Genomic DNA, 21,303 nt, shown 5'->3' on the forward strand with positions numbered 1-21,303 from the left:
GAAGACAAAATGAAAACAACATCCCCCCAAAAATAAAAATAAAAAAAAAAAAGAAAAGAAAAAAGAAACCAAAAACACACAAAAAATTTTAAAAACCCCAAAGAAACAAACTAAACAGATAACAAAAAAGCCCCGGCGGCCGGGTCCGTGGTTATTTCCATGGAGCCGGGGAGGCCGGGCCCGCTCGCCACACACGGCGTTGCCATAGAAACACTTCCGGGTTCCGCCTCCGCGCGTCTGACGTCACATCCGGTATCGGCAGGTAGGGGCGGGTGGAGCGCGGCGCGCGGGAAGGCCACGCCCCCCGGGCCGTGTGGGGCCGTGTGGGGCCGTGTGGGGCCGTGTGGGGCCGTGTGGGGCGGGGGTCCCGCTCTGATCCCCATCCCGGTCCCGAGCCTGGACCCGCTCTCAGTCCTGGTCCTGCTCGCGGTCCCCGTCTTGCTCCATCCCAGTCCTAGCCCCGATCCCAATTCCGGTCCTAGTGCTGGTCCCGGGCGTGTTTCCCGTCCCGCTGGTCGCTCGCCCCCTTCACCCCCGTACGGCTGAGGGCGGCGGGCGAGCCCCTGGGTGGGCTGGTGCTTCTCTGCCCCCCAAAAACACCCAAGGGAGCATCCAGGGCTGGATCGTGGGGATTAGTGACCCTCTGAGGGCCGCCTGTGCGGTCAGTGGTGCCCCCCGAGAGCTTAAAGGGGGAGATAAATGGGGCAGGGTTGAGATAAATGGGGCAGGAGATCTTTCTCCTTTTCAATGCCTTTATTAGACAGAATCCGCTCAGGTGGGGAGCAGCCGACGGGTCGCGCCCACGCCGCCGCTGCTCCCAGGCGTGGCACAGAGGAGGAGGAGGAGGATGGTGCAGCTGTGTCCGCTGGTCTGCAGGCAGAGCTGGGGATTCCCTCCTCGGGGGAGAGTAGGAAATTCCGCTTTTTCATCCTCACATTCCAGGTCCTCTTTCTAGTTAAGACCTTTTAAGGTTAGGGTGAGAAGTAAAAGGATCTTAGCAGATACTGGATTAAGTTCCTCGTCCTTAGACGTCACTTAGGTCTCTTCATTCCATGTTGGCTCGGTTTTTTTCCTGAAACTGAGAGGTGAATTGCATTCTCATCTGCATACTAGCTCTGGTGTCACTCCCTTCCCCTGCTGCCTGCGGGGTCTGGTATCACCCCTGGCAAGCATTAGAGGGGAGGATGGCTAATCACCAACAATTAACAGGTAATTGAAGATGAACTCTTAATAGGTGGCTGCAACATGCAGGTAACCTTCAACTTAACAGCAATTGGTTCAACTTCTTTTAACTTTGCAACCTTAAAAAAAATTTATAACTTTTTTATTCGTAACAGGGTGGGGACGCTGGCCGTGGTCCCCCCTCATGAGGGGTGCAGAGGTTTGAGGTGTCCCGAGGAGGAGCCGAGGTGCTGCTGCTCACCTGCCCCGGGCCCAGGGGCTCCATCAGGAGGTGACAGAGCCCGGGTGGGAGCACAGCTCTGCCAGGGGCTCCTGAAAACCTCTGCTCCACGCAGTGCTTGTGTTTTGTAGGCAGAGAGAAGCCAGGCCGGTGGCACGGCTCTGGGTGGCGGTGATGTGCTCGCGTCTCGCTTTGTTCTGCCCTGATCAAAGCCACGCAGATGGATTTGTTCTGGTGACTTTCCGTTGTGTTGAGGTGAGGAGGCACGGCACGGATTCTCTGCTATTTTCTGACCTAGCTTTTAGCACTTCTGCTTAAACAGCACCTGTACTCCAGTAACCAGCTTTCTAATGCAGAGGGCGTTTGGGGGATTTGCCCCTCCCTTCCCTACTCCCAAAGAAATACCTCCATTTGTAAGGAAGTAACTTGTTTGAGTTTGTTTTTTTTTAAGCTACCTGGGCTCTAAATAGCTCAGTTAGTGAGGTCACCTGGTGCCTGAGCACATGGGTTGTCCATCAGTAGCATCAGAATTTGGACTGTGAGGTTTGCTTTGCTCAAAGCAGAATACAGGCTGGAGGATGAAGCTGCTGTGCTCCTGCAGAACCAGTGTAAGAATTAACAAGGTTTCTAGCTTACTACTGCAGGCAGAAGCAGGGCAGATGAAAAGTGTGTCAGTTCAGTAACTTTATTTTTACAACTAGTCTTGTAGATGGACTAGAAACACAAAAACATGAAAAGCAAGAGAATTTTGGGAAATTAATTACCATGAGCTGCTTGTAGCAGAAATCAGGCTTGATGCTCTCTGTGGGCCAAAGTGTGACTGCTGTTCTCTTCTGCTCTCGAAGGGTCAGACAAACCTTTGACAGGATGCTGGGATTCCTGAAGGAGCCCGTTGTGGTCACTGCACAGATCAATGTGAGCCTTGTGGCACTGACTGTGATGGGATTGATCAGTCGTCTCTGGGGGCTTTGCTACCCACGGGCTGTGGTGTGAGTAATGAGTTTATTTTATTCCTGAATGACACAGACTTGTTTTTCAAACATTTGTGAGCAAGAATGCAGGAGCAGAAGATCACAGCTTGACTGATGTCAGCCTCTGTAAATCACAGAATCACAAAATCCCAGACTGGTTTGGGTTGGAAGGGATCTTAAAGCTCATTTTATTCTGCCTCCTGCCGTGGGCAGGGAAACCTTCCACTATCCCAGGTGCTCCAGCCTGGCCCTGGACACTTCCAGGGATCCAGGGGCAGCCACAGCTGCTCTGGGCACCCTGTGCCAGGGCCTGCCCATCCTCACAGGGAAGAATTCTTTCCTAAAATTCATCTCAACCCACTCTCTGTCAGAGTGTAGCCATTCCCCCTTGTGCTGCCATCCAGGCTCTTACAGTCTCTCCCCATCTTCCCTGTAGGCTCCCTTCAGGTACCACAAAGCCACAATTAGGCCACCTCTGTGGGCCTTCTGTTTTCCAGGCTGAAAAATGCCAATACAGTGATAATCTTTACCTAACAAAACCCCCTGAGGAGAAGGGGCAAAGCCTCAGTGCTTCCTTGCATTCTTAGCTTTCTGCCAACAAGTTGGTGTTTGCTTTCTGAGTATCCCTGCAGGAGAATTGCTGTTAGATTTAACATTTTTCTGCCTCTGGTGTTTCAGTTTCGATGAAGTTTATTATGGCCAATTTGTTTCACTCTACATGAAGAGGATCTTCTTTGTGGATGACAGTGGCCCACCCTTTGGCCACATGCTGCTGGCCTTGGGAGGTAGGGTCTCCTGGAACTGGGAAGTGCCTGTTGCTTGTTGCTGTGCAAGAGAGAGGTGCTGGTTAGAAATGAATTATTAAATCCACTTATGGGGGAAAGCACAAGGCAGATGAGAAACTCTGGTGTAGAGAGAACTGAGTTTTATTTAGGATTGTTAGGGGATGTTGCATGAATAGAGGGGGGATGATGAAGCCATGTATCCATCACCTCACTGTTATCCAATCCTTTGGATAAAGAGAAAAGTAAGATGAGAACTGTTAGTGCAAGAAATAGCCTCAGTTCCTTTCTGTAGCTGAGATACCACAACATCAAAGTGTCTGTATGGTTGGGAGGATTAAATATACATCTGACTTCGTCACTGAGAATCCCTTGTTCCCAATTTATAGTTTTTGTGCCTCTGCACATTGTCAAGTACTGCTGCAGACAGAACAGTGTCAAAGAAAACCTTTTTGGGAAAGAGGGCCTTCATGCAAGGAAAAGCTGTGTGTGTGGGAAAGGGTTCCCATTTTAGCACCAGGTTTTGTACGTGCTTTGAGACTGGAAAAACTCTTGTTTATGTTGTAGGTTACTTAGGAGGATTTGATGGAAACTTCCTGTGGAACAGGATTGGAGCTGGTAAGAGTTGCTTTTAACTGTTTCCTTCTTTAGAGAAAATAAGGAGAATTTCAGATTCCTTTTGCCTGTCTAGTGGAAATAACACTTTTCCCACATCTTCACTTCTCTTTTAAAATAATTCTTCTGCAGGTCTGTAGCACAAGTTAAAAGCACTATGAATTCATAACACAGGCTTTCTAAATCAGCTGAACAGTTTAAGCAATACAAGATGAACAAATCAGTGCAAGTAGGAGTTAGATTCCTCTATCAAGAAATTCTGTGTTGGTCTGTCCTCTCTGCAGTTAAGTCTGGTGGGTCACTGTTTCCTGTTTTCTGTTTCAGAATACAGCATGAATGTTCCTGTGTGGTCCCTGCGACTCCTGCCAGCCCTGGCTGGTGCTCTCTGTGTGCCTTTAGCCTACCAGATTTTGGTTGAACTGCACTTCTCCCACTGTGCTGCACTTGGAGCTGCTCTTCTGATTCTCTTGGGTAAGATTGTTCAACTGAGCCCTGTTCTTTATACATGGGGAGAAGAGTCCCTTTTCCCTTAGGAATGTTTAGGGTGGAGCAGCATCTCCCCAGACAACATCAACAGCCCTGGTCTGTGTCAGTCTGTGCTGAGCCTCCCTGGTCGCCTCCATCCTCACAGCTCTGCAGCAGGCTGCCCTTCTGGGCTTTATACAAGTTCTTTTCAATATTAACCAAAGTAGGCAGCCTTAACAGCCTCACAGGAAACCACATTTCTTGTATCCAAGGAGGCCTGTACTCCCTTCCTCAGAGGTTTACAGGGTGAGTTACAACTTGTGGCTTTTAACAGCAGGACAGCTCAACTGCAGTCAGAGCTCATCAAATGTCTTCATCTCCAAGCTGCAGCAAACCAGCCTGTGTCCTTAGCACTGTGATTTGTCACTGTTCTGGTGTGTACAACTCAGCTGGTTTTGTTTTCTCTGAGGGGTTGCTGGCAGCTGCCTGAAAGGGAAAGAGCCTCTCAGCAGCTCTTTAGCAGCCTGATAAGAGAAACCTCTCCTAGCTACCAGCTGCTCTGGTTCTGGCTCACTGCAGCTCCCTTTCCTGCAGATCTGTTGTGGTGCTCATTGCTTGCTGTGCTTGCTGCCTGGACTCTTTGCTTTGAGAAACACCTCTCTGGCGTTCCCAGGACTGATTTTCTTTGCCTTTGTAGGAGTGCAGCAGCTTTATCTGCCTCCTGATAGACTTCACTGCTTGCCCACCTCTTTGTCTTGGAAACGGTTATGTCCATGTAATTTGCTCCTGCAGGAAGGTTTTTGTCCCTCTAAACCCAGCACTTGCCCATTACAGCCAGTAGGAGCTGTCTGTTCCTAAAAGGGAAGGTCCCTCTGTTGGATAACAGTGTGATTGTCGGAGGTAGCACTTGCCTATAGACAAGTTTCTCTAATTTTGGGTCTGTTTCTCTTTTCCCACAGAGAACTCTCTGATCACTCAATCAAGGTTCATGCTTCTGGAATCAATACTGATTTTTTTTATCCTGCTTGCAGTTTTGTCCTATCTGAAGTTCTACAATTTGCAGAAGCACAGGTAAAGCTGGATTGTCTCCCACCCTTTTGGATATTCTCATGGTGACTTTATTTTTTTTTGTCACAGGCTGTGTTTTTCTGTGCCTCTTAACCAGTCTGAAACTCACTTCACCTGTCTGTAAAATCCCATGCTTCACCCTCTCATTCTGGTTGCCCCAGAATTTTTCTCCTGAGCAGGGTTAAAGACTGCTTTTACTATTAACAGGGTTGTCTTTTTAAATTTTAAAATAGAAATAAAATCTCTTGGGAGCATTTCTTTGCCCACCCAGATTTTTTACTGGAAGGTTTCCTTCTGTGCACAGAAACACTAATGATGACAGGTCACTTAATTCTCCTTTGTAACTGTTTACAGACACTGAATTTAGAGGATGAAGTAATCCTTAGTAAAGTAAAATTATCTTTAAATTGAGCCTAGCAAGTGATTTAATACATTTATCTTTAAGTGCCTTCTCTGGAAGCTGGTGGTTTTGGCTCCTGCTGACTGGAGTAGCCTGTTCTTGTGCAGTTGGGTAAGTGATGATGTCTTACCTGGACTTTAATGCCTGCTGTTCAAGAGAATGTTACAATATTTATGTCTTGTATTAGGTAATTGTGTAGTTTTTAACCATGTTCATTTTTTATGCACTTTCAGAGTGAAATATATGGGCCTGTTTACCTATATGCTGCTCTTGGCTGCTGCAGGACTCCACTTCTGGCACATGATAGGAGACCAGACCTTGTCAAATGTATGTAGAACAGCATGCAAAAGATATTATTTGTCACTTTTCATTGCAGGAGCCTTTTAAGCCCACAGGTAACAGTGCAGTCTGTAGCTGGCTTTGGTACTAAAATTCCTTGTCTGGAAACCCTCCTGTCATAGTAGAGTTCCCAGCTCAGTTGCTGGGGAAGATGGAATTAAGTTTAAGAAAAATATGTGTGTGTGACTGTCTTTTCTGCTGTTATCCATGTTTTGGTGATGTGTGACTCAGAACATGCACTTGTCTCACACACTCCTGCCAGCTCCACTTGAAACCCTTGCTGGAAGTTACCCAGTTGTCCACAAAGTTACAGCTGAATGACAGCAGTGGGGAAAACTTAGAAAATACAAACAAAACAAGCAAAGTGCTCTGGAATTTTTAATATCTAGAGCATGAAACAAGTGCGCTTTCTCTGTTCTTGCAGGTTTCCTTGCTGTGCCATTTTCTAGCCCGGGCTCTGGCCCTCATCATCATCCCCATGGGGCTGTACCTCTCCTTCTTCTACGTTCACTTGGCTTTGCTCTATCGCTCTGGGCCTCACGACCAGATCATGACAAGTGCTTTCCAAGCCAGCCTAGAGGTAAAGGAATGTGGTCTTGGAACTGGTTTATTAGAGACAAGAGGGGAAAATGTTCACTATTAGGTGATGTTTAATCCTGTTCCTTTGATCCTGCATGTGTTGTCCCTTTTATATCATTTAACTATTTTGCTGCTGTAGTACTGCTTTAAGATGAAGCAGTGACTGAAATCCTAATAACAGATGAAAACCTTTTCCCAATGAAGCCAGAGCGATATATTCACTCTTCTGCTGAAGGTTTGTCCCTTCCTACAGGAAACTCCACAGAAGTAGATACAGTACAGAGTGTGGTGTACAGTATACAGTACACCACACTCTCATGTGGTGACATGGTATACTATAGCAGTGCTTAGCCTTTTAGAATATGGCTTTAGGGATATTTCCTGAGACCCTGTAGTCTTTTAGTTTTTTAGGTGTTGCTGTATTTACTGTCTATTGAATATGGAGCTGCAAGACTTGATTTTGGTAGATAAAACCAAACGAGAAGGCGCTGTGTGAAGATACTGCTGTGTTGAAGTGGGATGTGACTCAATAGAATTTAAACAGCTTCTGGGTTGTTTCTTCTTTGTACTTACCCTGTCCTTACCCTTCTCAGGGTGGGTTGGCTCGGATCACTCAGGGTCAGCCCTTAGAGGTGGCCTATGGCTCTCAGATCACCCTGAGGAACGTGCTGGGCAAGCCCATGCAGTGCTGGCTCCACTCTCACACCAACACTTACCCCATCAGGTGAGCAATCTGCCTGGGTCTCTGTGGGGAGGGTCAGCTCTGCTTCTTCACCTGCCAGTCCAAGTGTAGCAGTTTGGGTCCTGGAAGTGTCTTCATTAGTCCTTCAGAGTCCCTGTGCTCTGTGGGAATGATCAGTGATGTGCTGGTTTGTCATGCTGGCTCTGGTGAGCACAGAGATGTGCCTGTACACCTCTGTGGGGTTTTGTTATTTCCTGTGCAGGTATGAGAATGGTCGAGGGAGTTCCCATCAGCAGCAGGTGACCTGCTATCCCTTCAAGGATGTGAACAACTGGTGGATTGTCAAAGATCCTGGAATGTGAGTATGCAAGAGATTTAACTTCAACCTATAGGCTTCCAAAACCCAACCAGGGCTGGACTGGATTGGACATAACTCTTCTCTGCTTATGGGTGCAGAAGCCTGGTGTGATCTGTGATTGCAGCCCTTTGCACAATCCTTCTCAATGTGGTAAAAGCATTACTGAGGACTCTAAAATCCTGTCTGAACTGCTCCTGCCAGAACATGGGCTATGCTGTGCACAAGTGGAGCTTGAAAGACTCACAAGACTATTGGAGATTCTTGAGGTGTTTTGCATCAAAGGGAAGCTCTGCTTTTGAAGTGTGAGCCATGGTGTTGGAGTGTGTTGATGAGTTTTATCAAACTTGAATGAGTCTCAGAAAAGAGTAGAAAACACTTTTGAAAAATGAGTAGTTCTTTGTATTAGAAGTATGGCATGAGCTGTAAGATCTGCCACATAGGGAAGGATTCCAAGTGGTGCCTGTACCTGGGGCCTGGTTTGTGCTGAAGTGTTTTGCCATTGTCACTGGCAATGCAGAGCAGGACTCTCTGGCCTTGTTTTGCCAGTAAAAGCTTTTGAGTGACATAATTTCATACTGATCAAAAAGTTGCTTTTGTAGGTTTCTTATGTTGTTCTGAGAACTGTATAAAGAGTCCTATCAGAAGGACTGTGTGCCATTAGAAGTCATATCCACATTGGGAAAGTTTGTCCATGGTGCAAACCTTTCAAGTAGGGACTCTAACAGGACCAAAGACCCCAAATATATTCTTAAAATTCTTCAAACTCAGAAGACTCCTATGAGCATTGGAGGATGTGAAATTCTTCTGTGGAACAGTAAAATACAGGCAGCAGTTCAGTGAATTGCAGTTCCCCCTTGCCATGGCCCTGTCCAGAAGCCAGGTGAGAGTTTATTTTATAAGGTGCAAAAGCCATTGATCTCCTATAATTCTGCCAAAGTGACACCAGCTGTAGTGCAGCACCCATCAGACTCAGTGCAGCACTCAGTGTTTCACACGAGCCACCAAACAGCTGTGTGACAGTAATAACCTTAATTCACTCCTGGCTGACCTGGATTTCAGAGCACTGACCTAATGCCTGGAGTGTCAGTATCCCATTACTGATCCTCTGACTCATTCTGCCCTTAACTCACCTTTGCCTTGATGAGCTTTGTTTCCATTCTGGTACAGCCTATATATTGCTTTAATTTCTCATTTTCTTGCCCAAATATCTGTCCCCGCCTGCAGCTTCCTGACCTAACAACTTGGGCATGACAAGATTGTGGTACATATAGAGATGCATATAGTTGAACCATTTCCAATTTAACCATTTGGGTGTGCCTTCCCCAGGCAGCAGCTGGTGGTGAGTAACCCCCCACGGCCCGTCAGGCACGGGCACATCGTGCAGCTGGTCCATGGCATCACAACTCGCTACCTCAACACGTAAGTCCTTTCCTCCTGCTCTGCTCTGCCAAGCCTGCTGGCTCATTCTGCTGGGTTGGCTCTCAGAATAGGTGACCTTGCATTCAGATATGCCATAAGCTGCCTGTTATTTTGGATTTTTACACCGGTCAGCCTTGGAGGGACCTCATGTGGTTAGTTCCATATGCCATCCCTGTGGCCCAGAGGAAGGATGCTGTATGCTTATTTATTTTTTTCTGATTGACTTGGCAGTGGGATTTGATCCTAATCACAAACTTCTTAATAGTTGCTTACTGCTTCTGTTCTTCCCTACTAGTGGCCTTTAGAGGATTTCACAGTTGTTCACATTTCATGGTAGTTCTGCAATTTCCTAAATACAGAGTCCCCTCTGTCAGTCTTCATCCTCACCCCTTCATTGCCCCCACTCTGGACAGGTACAGGTATTCAGTATTTTGTGTGACTTAACCCGAATCCAACTCCACTGACTTTGATGGCATGCTCCTACCTGAAGGACGTGCTCTGGAAATTGGGAAGATGTGCTGGAGAATCCGGTGTGCTGTGGCTGATTGCCAGAGATTCTTGCCTGTTTTGAAAGCCTGCAGTATGAAGTTGCCTCCTGACTGCTTCCCAGAGGGCATCTGTGTGTACTTGAATATCCCTCAGATTAGGAAGGAGGTTGTTCTGAGCTTGGGTTTTTGCTATGTCCCTTCCAAATCTAATTTGTTCATTATTGGAAACCTCAGTGAACAGCGTCTCTGTTTGTCACAATCAGTGCTTGTTCTTCAGCCTGGCATCACAGGCATCTGCACTGGCTTCCTCTGAGCCTGTTCCTGGCAGCCCTTGGTTGTGGGGAATGCTCTCTCTCAGAGTAAACAGTGCAATCCTGCTAAGTGAGTTACTTTTTGCTTCATTACTGAATCCAGTCTAAGCCAATTCCTTATGGATTTGTTTTTTATATGTATTTGGGAAGTGGTGGTGGAGGACCTTCCTTTATTTGTCTTCTAGGCATGATGTTGCTGCTCCTCTTAGCCCCCACTCCCAAGAAGTTTCCTGCTATATTGATTATAACATCTCCATGCCAGCACAGAACCTCTGGAGAGTGGTGAGTGGTCAGAGGGAGGGGAGGAGCTGATCATGCTCCAGCAGAACAGCTGAGACAACATGGATCAAAATCATCTTTCTGTTGTAGGAAATTGTAAATCGCGAGTCTGACACGGATGTGTGGAAGACAATTCTGTCAGAAGTGAGGTTTGTTCACGTGAACACCTCTGCAGTGCTAAAGGCAAGTGGGTTATGTTTATTTGCCTGTAGATTTTGCTTCATGCAGTTCTTGTAATCTCAAAAACTCTGCTCCAAAATAACTGCACCACTATAACGAATAACAAGGTAAGAAATTAAAGGAAGCAATCGCTCAGTGTGACAAAAGAGCATATTTTGGGTTGTCACACTGGTACTTCATCCCTTTCACTATCAAAGCTGTCCTGCTTCTCAAGAGGCTGTGACCACTCTAAACTGGGGCTTACAAACTGATGCTGAGTCTGGGTGCCTGTGAGAGCAGCTGCAATAATTAAGGATCTTTTTCTTCACAAAGTTTGTCAGAATCACTGATTTTATGTCTGTAGCATTTATTGAGACAGTTTTGTGTGGTGACTCTTCACACATTTTCTGGCAGTCCCTTGCTGTCATCCAGTGCTCAGGCAGAGCCTGAAGTTCAGATTGATAGAACTTGGCATTTAAAAGTTGACAGTTGTCTTTCTCTTTCAGCTCAGTGGAGCATCTCTGCCTGAGTGGGGATACTGGCAGCTGGAGGTGGTTGGAGAGAAGCTGTCCAAAGGCTACCACCAGAGCATGGTGTGGAATGTGGAAGAGCACAGATATGGGAAAAGTATGTCTCAGCCATGTTCCAGGTTTCACTTTGTAGTGGTGGGAAGGTGGTACTGTGTGTGTGTGCTCAGTTGGCTCTGCCATGGAGTCAGAATCCTTACAAAGTCCCTTCAAGTGCTCTTGCAGTTGGATGATGTACTGGAGAAGGGCTCCTGGGACAGTGAGGAGCCTGTGTGCTCTCTCTCCTTTCTAGCTTTCTGCCTGTTATGTGCTTATTTCTGAGCTTTGCTGTTTTCTTCCAGGCCAAGAGCAAAAAGAGAGGGAAGTGGAACTCCACTCTCCCACACAGATGGACATCAGTAAAAACCTCAGCTTCATGGCAAAGTTCACAGAATTGCAGGTGAGTGTCTTGTTATTCCCTTCATTCTTCCTTCTGCTGCAGAGCAGGAACCTGAGCATTTCTGCAGACTCTGAGCCTGAGGATTCATTGTTTAATCCTTGCTGATAGTTTGGCTTCCTCACTGTAAAAAAATGTTTCTGAATGCACTTATAAGGGCATTAAAGACCTGGGCTGTCCAGCAATGAATACCCAAGTGATTGTGTAACAAAAAAGGGGAGGAAAGTTGGTTGGGCACCCAGAAGCTGCCTGAAACTGAACTGTAATGTGTGGTACATGCAGTGAGTAGTGGTGATGCCCCTTACTATCTTTGTAGAAATCCATTAAGGAAAGTGCATTATTTAATAACAAAATTTAAAAATTGTATTGATCAGTATCCACAGAGATATGTAAAATATTTCTCCACTCCCAGCTTAAGGACTTAGCATCTTACATCTGGAGCTGTTCACCCCTGCCTGCTGTCCCACCTGTTCCAATCTGAAAGCCTTCTGCTTACCTTTTTTTTTCTAGTGGAAAATACTTACATTAAAAAATGAAGACACAGAACATAAATACAGCTCCTCTGCCCTGGACTGGATCACAATGGACACCAATATTGCCTACTGGCTCCACCCCACCTCGGGGGTAAGTACTACATGTAGAAGTAGCTGTGAAGCTGTTGAGAAAGCAGAACAGCTCAGATGTGAGCCCCAGGTGTAGGAGTCAGAGCAGGGCTGCAGCTTCCAGCCAAGGACTTTTCCTCTATTAATATATTTTCCATGAGGGGTGAGGTATTTGTTTTAGCATGAGATACAGCTTTGACAGTAGTTGCTTTTAATTAAATCATGTTTGCTTGTGCCTTTTTTTTAAGGTAAATTGCAGTTTAATAGTTTCCATTATTGATTTCATTTAGAAGATGAGTTCATCTCCAATAGCATCCTTTAAATGCTTTCCATTACACAAGAGTCCTAAAGCAGCAAAGTTTATCAACCAGCTTTGTTCCAGGTTACTAGGCAGGCTCATTCTGGAGCTTAATTTAGCAAGTTTGTGAAAATAAAAGAACCACAGCATGTTCCTGCTTCTGGCTTAGACCATCCTCTGTCCTGCAGGCCCAGATCCACCTCCTTGGGAATGTTGCCACCTGGGTTTCAGCTAATGCTGCTGCTCTGCTTTACCTGTGTCTGTCCCTGTGGTACTTGCTGCGGCGAAGGAGGAAGATCTACGACATCCCTGAAGGTCTGACTGCACTCTGTGTGTGCCCAGGTGGAGGCTTGTGCCTTGCTCTGCTCTCAGGTGCCATCTCCTGTCTCCTGCAGATGCCTGGCAGCTCTGGATGTCAGCGGGAGGCATTTGTGGTGGAGGCTGGGCTGTGAATTACCTGCCCTTCTTCCTGATGGAGAAAACACTTTTCCTGTACCACTACCTGCCTGCTGTCACATTCCAGATTCTCCTGATTCCTGTGGTACTGCAGCATCTCAGCGATCATCTCTGCAGGTATTTGGCTTCAGCAGAATAGTTCTCTGGCACAGTTCTTATCCAGGGCTGTCTCCTGGGCAAGCTGCTGCAGGGAAAGCAGTGTTTTAACAGCAGTGGTTTTTCCAGCGGTGGCCAAACTCTGTCATTGGCCTTTAGGGAAGCCAGGCCAGGCACAGGTCTTTTGGATGAAGTGTTTGGCCAGCTTGATGTAACTTGAGTGCTCTTTCCCTGTCTGCTCCCAGATCTGTGCTGCTCAAGAGCATGTTCAGTGCCCTGGTTGCAGGCTGGTTCTCCTCAGTGTACTTTGTGTACTGCACCTTCAGCCCCGTGACCTACGGGCAGCCTGCTCTGTCCCTCCCTGAGCTCAAGGCCCTGCGCTGGAAGGACACCTGGAACATCCTGATCAGAAAGCAGTGACCACTCCAGCCTGGTACAGCAAAGGGAAACACCTCTTGTGCAAAGCCAAGGATTTATTGTTAGAATCATGGAAACCTTAACAGTCACTTCAGGTATTTTGTAGTAGTCCAGGTCTAATGGTTACAGGAGAAAATAAAGGAACGCTGTTACAGAAAAGGATTCAACAGTAATACAGCTGTTGTGAGCACAGCTCCCAGTTTCTGCCCCTCTTGCATTCACCCCTCACTGCCCCTCAGGGTGTGAAGGCTGCTGACTTCAGTCAACAGCATCCCAGCTCCTTTGCTGGGAAGAGCTGCAACAGTTTCTTCTCTTTCCTGGAAATACAGTGGTGGTTTCTTCCTTCTGGCATTCCACTGCACTTAGGGCTATTTCATGTGTTTCCTATCACTGTGGTCTACAATGCCATTATATACTTACTATAAAATGGACTCTCTCCAACACATCAGATACTTTTTTTCTGATTGTTATGCCTGAAACCCAGGTTTTCCCTTTCTAAAGCTTGCTCATCTTTAACAATCAGTAACTGGCCCTGCGGCCTTACAGCATCATTCCATGACTCTGTTCCTCAACAATGCATTATTTGCCCCCAACTTCCAATGCTCTGCTATCATTTCTATTTCTGTAAATACAGCATTAAGCTACATTTATAAATAGTTCATTCTGCATAGAATAATGACTTGTTACTATTATCTATTTATAATCATCTGACATAAGCATCACTTTTAAGAAGATAAGCAAAATAAAAAGATATTAAAAGTTGCTGTTACAGCTAAAGCAGGCTTCAGGCAAGCCAGGAACTGAGCCAAAGCCAGAATAATCCTTTGGCCATGTGGCACTAATGTGAAGCCTGAGGCCTGCTACCAGCAGTGGCAGTATTGCCATTACACCTCACATCCCATGGGAAAAGAACTCTGGGCAGGATAGGACTGATCCTGCTGACAGGGAAACCTTCTCCAGCTTGTGCACATGGGTTCAGGGTGAAAACACTGAAACCCAGCCCATGGCCTGGCCTGCACCAGCAGAGAATTCACAGAGAAGAAGGCAGAGGTGAAGCACTGGGGACTCAGTGGGGAGTTTGTGATGGCTCTGTCCAGGTGTCTGGGCAGGGCTGTAGTACCTGGGCCACATTCCATTGCTGTATCTCCACGTGGCTGCAGCAGCAGGTCCTGCAGGGCAGCACAAAGCTGCCAGAGCAGCATTCCCACACCCCAGGGGCTGTGCAGTTCCTCACTGCTCTAAACAATTCTATTCAAGGCTCCCCCACCCCCTGAGGAAGGTATGATCCAACACCACAGTCATTCAAAGTAGGTTTTAGTGACTATTTTGCTCCTGCTGGAATCAGCCCTGAGAGCTAATGCTTCAGTGCAGTAGCTCATGCTCTAAGTCTGTCACCCTGAGCTAGAGAGCACCCAGCAGCAGTCAGGAAATGCTCTGCCTTCTCCTGGGCACTGCAGAAGTACCACTGAACTACCACAGACACCAAACCTTCACCCCTTTCCAAGGCTGAAAAGACTACAGGGATGGAAGTGCAGACTGCATTTCTTAAGTTTGGGGTTTTTTTTTCTCCAGATTTTCATCCACAACAGAACCAAAGGTAACAATTCTGAGTTAAGGAGAGAAAGAACTGTATAAGGGCCCCTCCAGCAGTGTTCCTTTCTGTGCCTTTTTGCTGGCATAGTGAATGTACCAAAATTACCTTTTATAAAAATGGTCATTTCTGATCACTTTTCATTTATTTATTAGCCAAAGTAACACACCCACAACCAACACAGCCAAGCCCTGCTTTTAGAAAATTAGCAAATATGAAAAAGTTCCTCTTAGTAACATTTCCCTCCCACCCTCATTCTCAAAATTACACCTTAAGTCCAGACTCAAGAACAGTATCACAAGGACATTTTCAAAGGTCCAACCAGCACTTCATTACAGTTTTTTTCCAAACAGACACTTCATGCTGCTGCAGTATCACTTATCTGGGGTAAACTACAGAAACTGGGATATCACTGTTTGTACTTCTTGTCTGCTCTTTTTAGAAAGCCAGACATTCTTGAGTTGAAGCTGCTGGAGTGCAAGGCAAGTGCTCTGACCCTGTCTGAGGGTGTCCAGGCAGCTGCTTGTGCCAGCAGGAGGAAGGTCCTGCAATTCCCAGTTTCCCCCCTTGCTGACCTCACCAGCCATCTCTGGAATTGGACGGATTCTGCCCAGCAGAATTTGCAACCAGCAGTACAGAAATGCACTAAAAGACACTAATACTGACCAGGTCAGGTTTCTGTCTCCATGAGCAACTCAATCCAGTTGGAGCTCACACATTCAGTAACTGTGGTAAAGCACGCTGGGTACAAAAAATAACCAAAAGGTGTAGCAAGATCCAGGAGCTTGGAAAGGAATAAATTAGGAATCACTAGAACCACTAAACTTCTTGGGCCTGTCCCCTGGTGAACTGCAAGTTCCCATCTGTCCCAGTCAGTCTCTGTCTCACCCCTGTCTCAAGGGAGAGGGGCCTCTGCAGGTCAGTCCCTCTGACCCCACAGGCTGGCCAGCAGCAGAGCATGGCCACAACTCAAGGTGCCAACAAGGTGGAGAAAGAGTAGGAGCCTGTTAAAATTAACAGCATGTGAGCTAGTCTTGGATAGAGAGAATAACACCCAAGAGGCAGACGGTTTTCCTGCTACAGACAGCCATCATCAGGGAAATGGGGCGTCTTGCTAGTCACCTGATAGTGCTTAATTTTCAGGGGAATCTTCAGCATTAGATCTCATTCTGAAAATTAAAAAAAGGCAAGTAACACTGCCTTTAACCAGTTCACCAAGTAACAACTCCAGACATCTCAGAGAGAACAGGGAGGGCTTTGGAGGGAAGCATGATGGAATGCCAACCCCTTCCTCTCCCCTCTGTGACAAGATCCCCACCAGGATCCCCTCCGCTGCTAGCACGACTTAAGGGGCACTTCACCAACCATTCCGTGGAAGTCCTTTCCCAAAGTTGTCTTCAGTGTCGGCGTGGACCAGAGGCAAACCCTGGGGCCGTGCCGGGCTAGTGCGGGCGGCTGCTGGACTCGAGGTGGGAGCGCTTGCCGGCCGCCAGCACAGCGGCGCTCTCCGCCTGCTCCGGGAACGGCCGCTTGTAGGTGCGGCCGTGCCCGTTCAGCGCCCCCCGCTGCCACTTGCAGATGTCCCCGTTCAGGATGTCCTGGATGTGCTGCACGATGAGGTTTATGGCAACTGCAGAGAGGAACGGGGAATGGAGGGCATGAAGGATCTCCTGGTTGAGTTATCTAGAAAATGCGGAGCATCCAGCTCTGCTCAAGTTTTAACAAGCCCCTAAATGAAACTCTGCCTGCTGTCTGCACTGAGGTCACACCTCAACAGGTCACTTGTCCAGCCCTCCACAGGCTGAGCAGCTCCCTCCCCTCCAGCCAAAACCCCTTCCTCAGGAGCAGGCACTCCAGGCAGCAGGGAGCCTCCTGCTCTATTCCCAACCCCAAAGGTGTCTCCCCAGGGAAATCAGGGAACCCAGCTCCCTTTTACCCATGTTGTCAACGCCTCTGGGGATGATCACATCTGCATACTTCTTTGTCTGAAAAACAGAAACAGTGGTGGAGGAGGCTGTTAATGGGAAAAGTCAGCTTCATTCCAAGAAGAAGCAACCAAAGGCCAGAAAACTGGGCAAAGATGGAAGTGCTCCAGGGTTGTAAGTTAAAGCTCTCTCTCATGATAACAACCTAAATAAATTCCAATATCACACTGGCAAATGTGCACTGGATTTAAGCTCAGGGGTTCTTACTGTCCCTTTGCAGAGAATCACCAGGCAGAAACAGGAGGTCAGGTGTGGAGTCCTTTGCTTTTACCCATTTGGAGCTGCCTTCAAACACTGCCCACGTCAGGCAGGGTCTGTTTGCCAAGAGCTGGTTTTAATCAGCATTTCGCAAGCCATTGCTAAATCTCTGCTGAGAGCCAAGGTATCCAACGTGCATGTGAAATTCCTGCCTGCCTCTGATAACACTTTATTGATCTTTACCACCACAGCACTCCTGCTTTTTCTTTCCCCCCACAGCTGAAAAAAAGCTGGCAAATTCAGCATTTCTAATGAGTAGTTTTAGAATCCCAGAATTCCTTTGATCTGGAGCAAGAGGCACCTGAGCTAGCCTTTTCCAATTTATTTAATCCACATACAGGATTTTGTTATCGTAGGGTTTTTTACAAATTAATTTGATTATTTGAGTACCTAAATTGGCCTCCCACTACATGGTGTAGCAAGCAGAGCTAGAATGGCCTGCCCAGGTTTTCACCAGTGTTCCCTTTGAGAAAGGCTGCTGGAAACCAAGCTTTTCTTTCTTCCTACAAGGCTTAAGAATAAACTGAGAGTGGGAGTCTTTCATTCAGAGAGACCCATACTTAAATAGCCCCAGCAGCCAGCAGGGAGAAAACGTGCTTGAGGCATTTCCATGGTGCTCTGCCAGCAGAAGGGACCATTTCAGTTCCTTAACAACCAGCTTGAAACGGTTGAAGGCATGAGGCAGAGAACGTGGGATTTGTGAAATACAAATACCAAAAGTCACCACTGCTGCCCCTACAGCAGCTAAATCCCAAACAACCCTGCTCCTCTACCCCTCCCCAAAAAAGAAGACCCCACAAATGAAATCAGTGAGAGGCTTCGTACCGGTAAGCAGAACTCCTCAAAGGCAGGCTTGACAAACGTGGTGTACTGCGTGAGGATCTGCTCCAGGTCCCTCCCACGCTTCATATCTCGCAGAACTGGGGAGGGGAGATAAAAGCCCTGAGTGCTGTGCCCTGGTGGGGATGGATAAGGAGCGGGGGCACGGCGGGGCTTCACCTCGGCGCGACAGCCGCACGTCGGAGTCCGTGTCCACAAAGAGCCGCAGGTGGAACATGTCCCGAATGTCCTGGTTGTAGAAAACCAGGATCCCCTCAAAGAGGACAACGTCAGCAGGATACACCACCGTGGTCTCTGCCAGCCTGCAGGGAGAGACACCCAGAGCCTGTTACACGGACCTCGTGCCACCGCCAAGGGAGCTGTGGGGACACCCCAGACAAGGCAGGACTTTGGACAAAGGCAGACCTACCTAGAATGTGTCACGAAGTCGTACGTTGGCACCTCAACCGTTTTGCCCTCAACGATGTTTTTCAGGGTTGAATGCATCAAATCGTTATCAAAGGCATCTGCCAGAGGAAAGTTCAAAGAGAACGACTTTCAGACGCTGCTGTATCAAATAATCTGCTCAGATTTTTCCAGACCCAAAGGAAAAACCCTCTGCCCAGTATTTCCCCAGGAAAAAAGGAACTTGCAGCCTGCTCTTTCCTACCACGAGCAACACAGCACTCTCAGCCCAAGTGAGAATGGCTGTGTTTGGTTTCAGAGATAAGGAAGAGACAGTTTGCTGTTCACAAGCAACTACAATACAGTGAAATTAAGAGCTCAAAGGTGAAGCTGGTCATTTTATAATTTTATCAGCCCGCTTAGTAATTGCATAATTTTGTGCAACTTTGTTCAGCTGTTAGTCAGGAGCCAATTGGAAAACCCCAGGCATCTTTCATGGTTTCCATTACCCACCCCAGAGGCACCAGACTTCAGCCAAGGGCAGCTCCCTGTCCCGCCTACAATCCACAGCACTCCCCCGGGCAAGGGGAGCAGCTGTTTGTATGGACAAGAAGTAACAGGAAAGGATTCGGGGAATGATGTGGTTCATTAAGGAACCTCTGAAGAGCGGGGAGTGCAGCAGGCTGGGATGCTCTGCACCTCTCCACAGCTCCAGAAGCACCGTCAGTAACAACCAGCACAAGGGAAGGACAAATGGATGTTGTGGTGCGGGAAAGCACGTGTCTGTTCTCCAACACTTCCCCTTTCCTAGAGGTGCCTCCCGTGAGACCCAGCTGCTCCCCAGGCACCGGGCCGGTGTGCGGCTCACCCGGGTGGTCGAAGTTGTACTGTCCCTTCAGCGCCTTGGCCTGCTGCTCGGCCGTCAGCACCTTGTAGAAGCTGTCCTGGCTGAGGATCAGCACCTTGCGCTGCCGCTGCTCCACCTCGTTCTGCCCCAGCAGCTCCATGATCTTCTCGCACACTGTGGACTGAGCGGGACGGGGGCTCAGCCGGGCCGGGGGTCCCCGGCCGCTCCCGCGGCGCCCGGCGCGGCCCGGCCCCCAGCCACCGGCGATGCCCCTGCGGGCCTGGAGCCCTCAGCCCCCGCGCCGCGCGGGCTGCGGGGGGCGAGCCCCAGCACGGCCCCGGCACGGTGGGCTCACCTTGCCGCTGGCGGTGCCGCCGCTGACGCCGATGAGGAAGGGCTTGGGGTGCGGCCGCTCCGCGTCCGGGCCGCCCGCGGACGCCATGGCGGGATGGACGGCGGGGGGCGGGGCCCGAGGCGGGGCCGGCCAGGGGGGGTGGGCGGGGGGGGGGGGGGGCCGGGGGGGGGGCGGGGCGGGGGGCGGGGCGTGGAGAGGGGCGTGGCGATGAGGGGCGTGGCCACGTGCGCTGAGCGCGTCCGGCCTCAGCGCCGGGCCCGGAGCGCCGGCACGGACAGACGGACAGACGGACAGGCGGACAGCCGGGCGGCTCTGCCTTGTTACAGACAACGCTGTCTTACCCAGTCCCTTGTTGTGAGCGTGTGTGTGAGTGCGCGCCTGTCCCCGGCTGTGTGTGTGACACCTGTTCCGTGTGTCTGACACCTGCACCCGTGTGTACACCTGTTCCGGGTGTGTTTTACACATGTACACATGTGCATATGTACACCTGTACCCGTGTGTTTTACACCTGTACCCGTGTGCATGTATACACCTGTTCCGGTTACACCCGAACTCGTGTGTCACGTGCATATGTACACCTGTACCCGTGTGTTTTACACCTGTACCCGTGTGTACACCTGTTCCGAGCGTGTTTTACACCTGTACCCACGTGCATGTGTACACACCTGTTCCATGTGTTTTACACTTGTTCAATGTGTTTTACACCTGTACCCATGTGTGTTTTACACCTGTTCCCGTGTATGTTGTACCCCTGTTGACGAGTACAGGTGCGTGCAGAGCGCGGTACACGGGAGCTGTGAAGAAACACCCGAAGGTACAACACAGAGACACCAGGAGACATCCATACACATATGGTAAGACACGTACACACTGTGTGCACACACATCCTGTGCGTGGGTGTGACAGAGATATCCACACACACACATTTTAAACATTAATAGCTGCAGCGACAATATACAGAATTTTACATAAATTTTGTGTATAAATAGATCCGGAACACACACCACGTGTGTTTTACACCTGTACCCATGTGCATGTGTACACCTGTTCCCTTGAGTTTTACACCTGTACCAGTGTGCGTTTGACACCTATTCCCATGTGCATGTGTACACCCCTTCCCTCTGTGTGTTTGACACCTGTTCCCATGTTTTACACCTGTTCCTGTGTGTTTTACACCTGTACCCATGTGTTTTACACCTATACCTGTGTGTGTTTTACACCTGTACCCGTGTTTGACACCTGTTCCCATGTGTGTTTTACACCCGAACTCGTGTGTTTTACACCTGTACCCATGTGTGTTTTACACCCGAACTCGTGTGTTTTACACCTGTACCCATGTGTGTTTTACACCTGTTCCCGTGCATGTTGTACCCCTGTTGACGAGTACAGCTGGGTGCAGAGCGCGGTACACGGGAACTGTGAAGAAACACCCGAAGGTACAACACAGAGACACCAGGAGACATCCATAGACATATGGTAAGACACGTACACACTGTGTGCACACACATCCTGTGCGTGGGTGTGACAGAGATATCCACACACACACATTTTAAACATTAATAGCTGCAGCTACAATATACAGAATTTTACATAAATTTTGTGTATAAATAGATCTGGAACACACACCACACTCTACATGTAAATACAATAAAATAGAAAAATAGAAAAAAAATTTATAAAATAAATACAAATCATATGTTTAAACAGGAAGAAATGGAAGGTTCTTGACTGCTCTGCGCTGCACGGGCCGGACGGAGCCCGGAGCCACGGCCAGCCCGGTTTGCCTGCCGGGGCGGCGGAGCCCGCGGTGCAGGCCCGGGCAAACAGCGGGTCAATGATTAACCGGCCCGGCCGCGCTCCCGCCGCCGCGCGGGGCCACGCGGGGCTCGGGGGG

The 21,303-nt window shown here is 48.5% G+C and overlaps 2 protein-coding genes and 1 long non-coding RNA gene across 7 annotated transcripts; 2 read left to right on the forward strand and 1 right to left on the reverse strand.

Moving 5' to 3' along the window:
* Window positions 1-62: 62 nt before the first annotated feature.
* POMT1 (protein O-mannosyltransferase 1) lies at window positions 63-13,303 on the forward strand. 4 transcript variants are annotated; one of them, XM_039720011.1, is made up of 22 exons: window positions 315-1,209; window positions 1,338-1,453; window positions 1,534-1,657; window positions 2,248-2,391; window positions 3,052-3,158; window positions 3,723-3,773; window positions 4,095-4,241; window positions 5,195-5,306; window positions 5,749-5,814; window positions 5,937-6,030; window positions 6,467-6,622; window positions 7,215-7,345; window positions 7,566-7,661; window positions 8,988-9,080; window positions 10,065-10,161; window positions 10,249-10,341; window positions 10,824-10,944; window positions 11,186-11,283; window positions 11,791-11,904; window positions 12,369-12,495; window positions 12,576-12,753; window positions 12,978-13,303. In XM_039720011.1, the coding sequence occupies exons 4-22, from the start codon at window positions 2,270-2,272 to the stop codon at window positions 13,150-13,152; spliced, it is 2,178 nt and encodes a 725-aa protein (XP_039575945.1). In that variant the 5' UTR covers window positions 315-1,209; window positions 1,338-1,453; window positions 1,534-1,657; window positions 2,248-2,269; the 3' UTR covers window positions 13,153-13,303. The 4 variants fall into 4 exon arrangements, with proteins under 4 accessions (XP_039575943.1, XP_039575945.1, XP_039575944.1 ...); XM_039720009.1 differs by lacking the exons at window positions 315-1,209; window positions 1,338-1,453 and adding an exon at window positions 63-262; XM_039720010.1 differs by having other exon boundaries at window positions 315-1,453.
* UCK1 (uridine-cytidine kinase 1) lies at window positions 12,687-19,526 on the reverse strand. 2 transcript variants are annotated; one of them, XR_005628748.1, is made up of 8 exons: window positions 19,410-19,526; window positions 19,076-19,235; window positions 18,233-18,329; window positions 17,983-18,125; window positions 17,809-17,903; window positions 16,677-16,725; window positions 16,106-16,370; window positions 12,687-12,820 (listed from the first exon to the last, which is right to left on the reverse strand). XR_005628748.1 is itself a non-coding variant. In XM_039720013.1 (7 exons), exons 1-7 carry the CDS (start codon window positions 19,494-19,496, stop codon window positions 16,183-16,185), a joined length of 819 nt encoding a protein of 272 aa, XP_039575947.1. In that variant the 5' UTR covers window positions 19,497-19,526; the 3' UTR covers window positions 14,867-16,182. The 2 variants fall into 2 exon arrangements, 1 of the variants encoding a protein (XP_039575947.1); XM_039720013.1 differs by lacking the exon at window positions 12,687-12,820 and having other exon boundaries at window positions 14,867-16,370.
* Window positions 19,527-19,636: 110 nt separating this feature from the next.
* On the forward strand, window positions 19,637-21,254 carry LOC120507522. Its single transcript, XR_005628789.1, has 3 exons — window positions 19,637-19,775; window positions 20,177-20,263; window positions 21,117-21,254. It is a non-coding gene; the product is annotated as an uncharacterized LOC120507522 (long non-coding RNA).
* The last annotated feature ends 49 nt before the right edge of the window (window positions 21,255-21,303 follow it).

Source organism: Passer montanus, unplaced genomic scaffold, assembly GCF_014805655.1.
Source record: "Passer montanus isolate IOZ18808 unplaced genomic scaffold, ASM1480565v1 scaffold43, whole genome shotgun sequence".
Lineage (NCBI taxonomy): Eukaryota > Metazoa > Chordata > Aves > Passeriformes > Passeridae > Passer > Passer montanus.

Bases quoted from the DNA above. Each gene is read 5' to 3' on its own strand.
- UCK1 (XM_039720013.1), bottom strand. From the start codon at position 19,496: ATGGCGTCCGCGGGCGGCCCGGACGCGGAGCGGCCGCACCCCAAGCCC. The intron at 17,904-17,982 runs GTGAAGCCCCGC...TCCCCTCCCCAG, and splicing joins CGTGCGGCTGTCGCGCCGAG to TTCTGCGAGATATGAAGCGT. The intron at 16,371-16,676 runs GTAAAAGGGAGC...TCCTCTCTGCAG, and splicing joins CAGAGGCGTTGACAACATGG to TTGCCATAAACCTCATCGTG.
- POMT1 (XM_039720009.1), top strand. From the start codon at position 2,270: ATGCTGGGATTCCTGAAGGAGCCCGTTGTGGTCACTGCACAGATCAAT. The intron at 5,307-5,748 runs GTAAAGCTGGAT...TTTATCTTTAAG, and splicing joins TACAATTTGCAGAAGCACAG to TGCCTTCTCTGGAAGCTGGT. The intron at 10,342-10,823 runs GCAAGTGGGTTA...TTTCTCTTTCAG, and splicing joins ACACCTCTGCAGTGCTAAAG to CTCAGTGGAGCATCTCTGCC.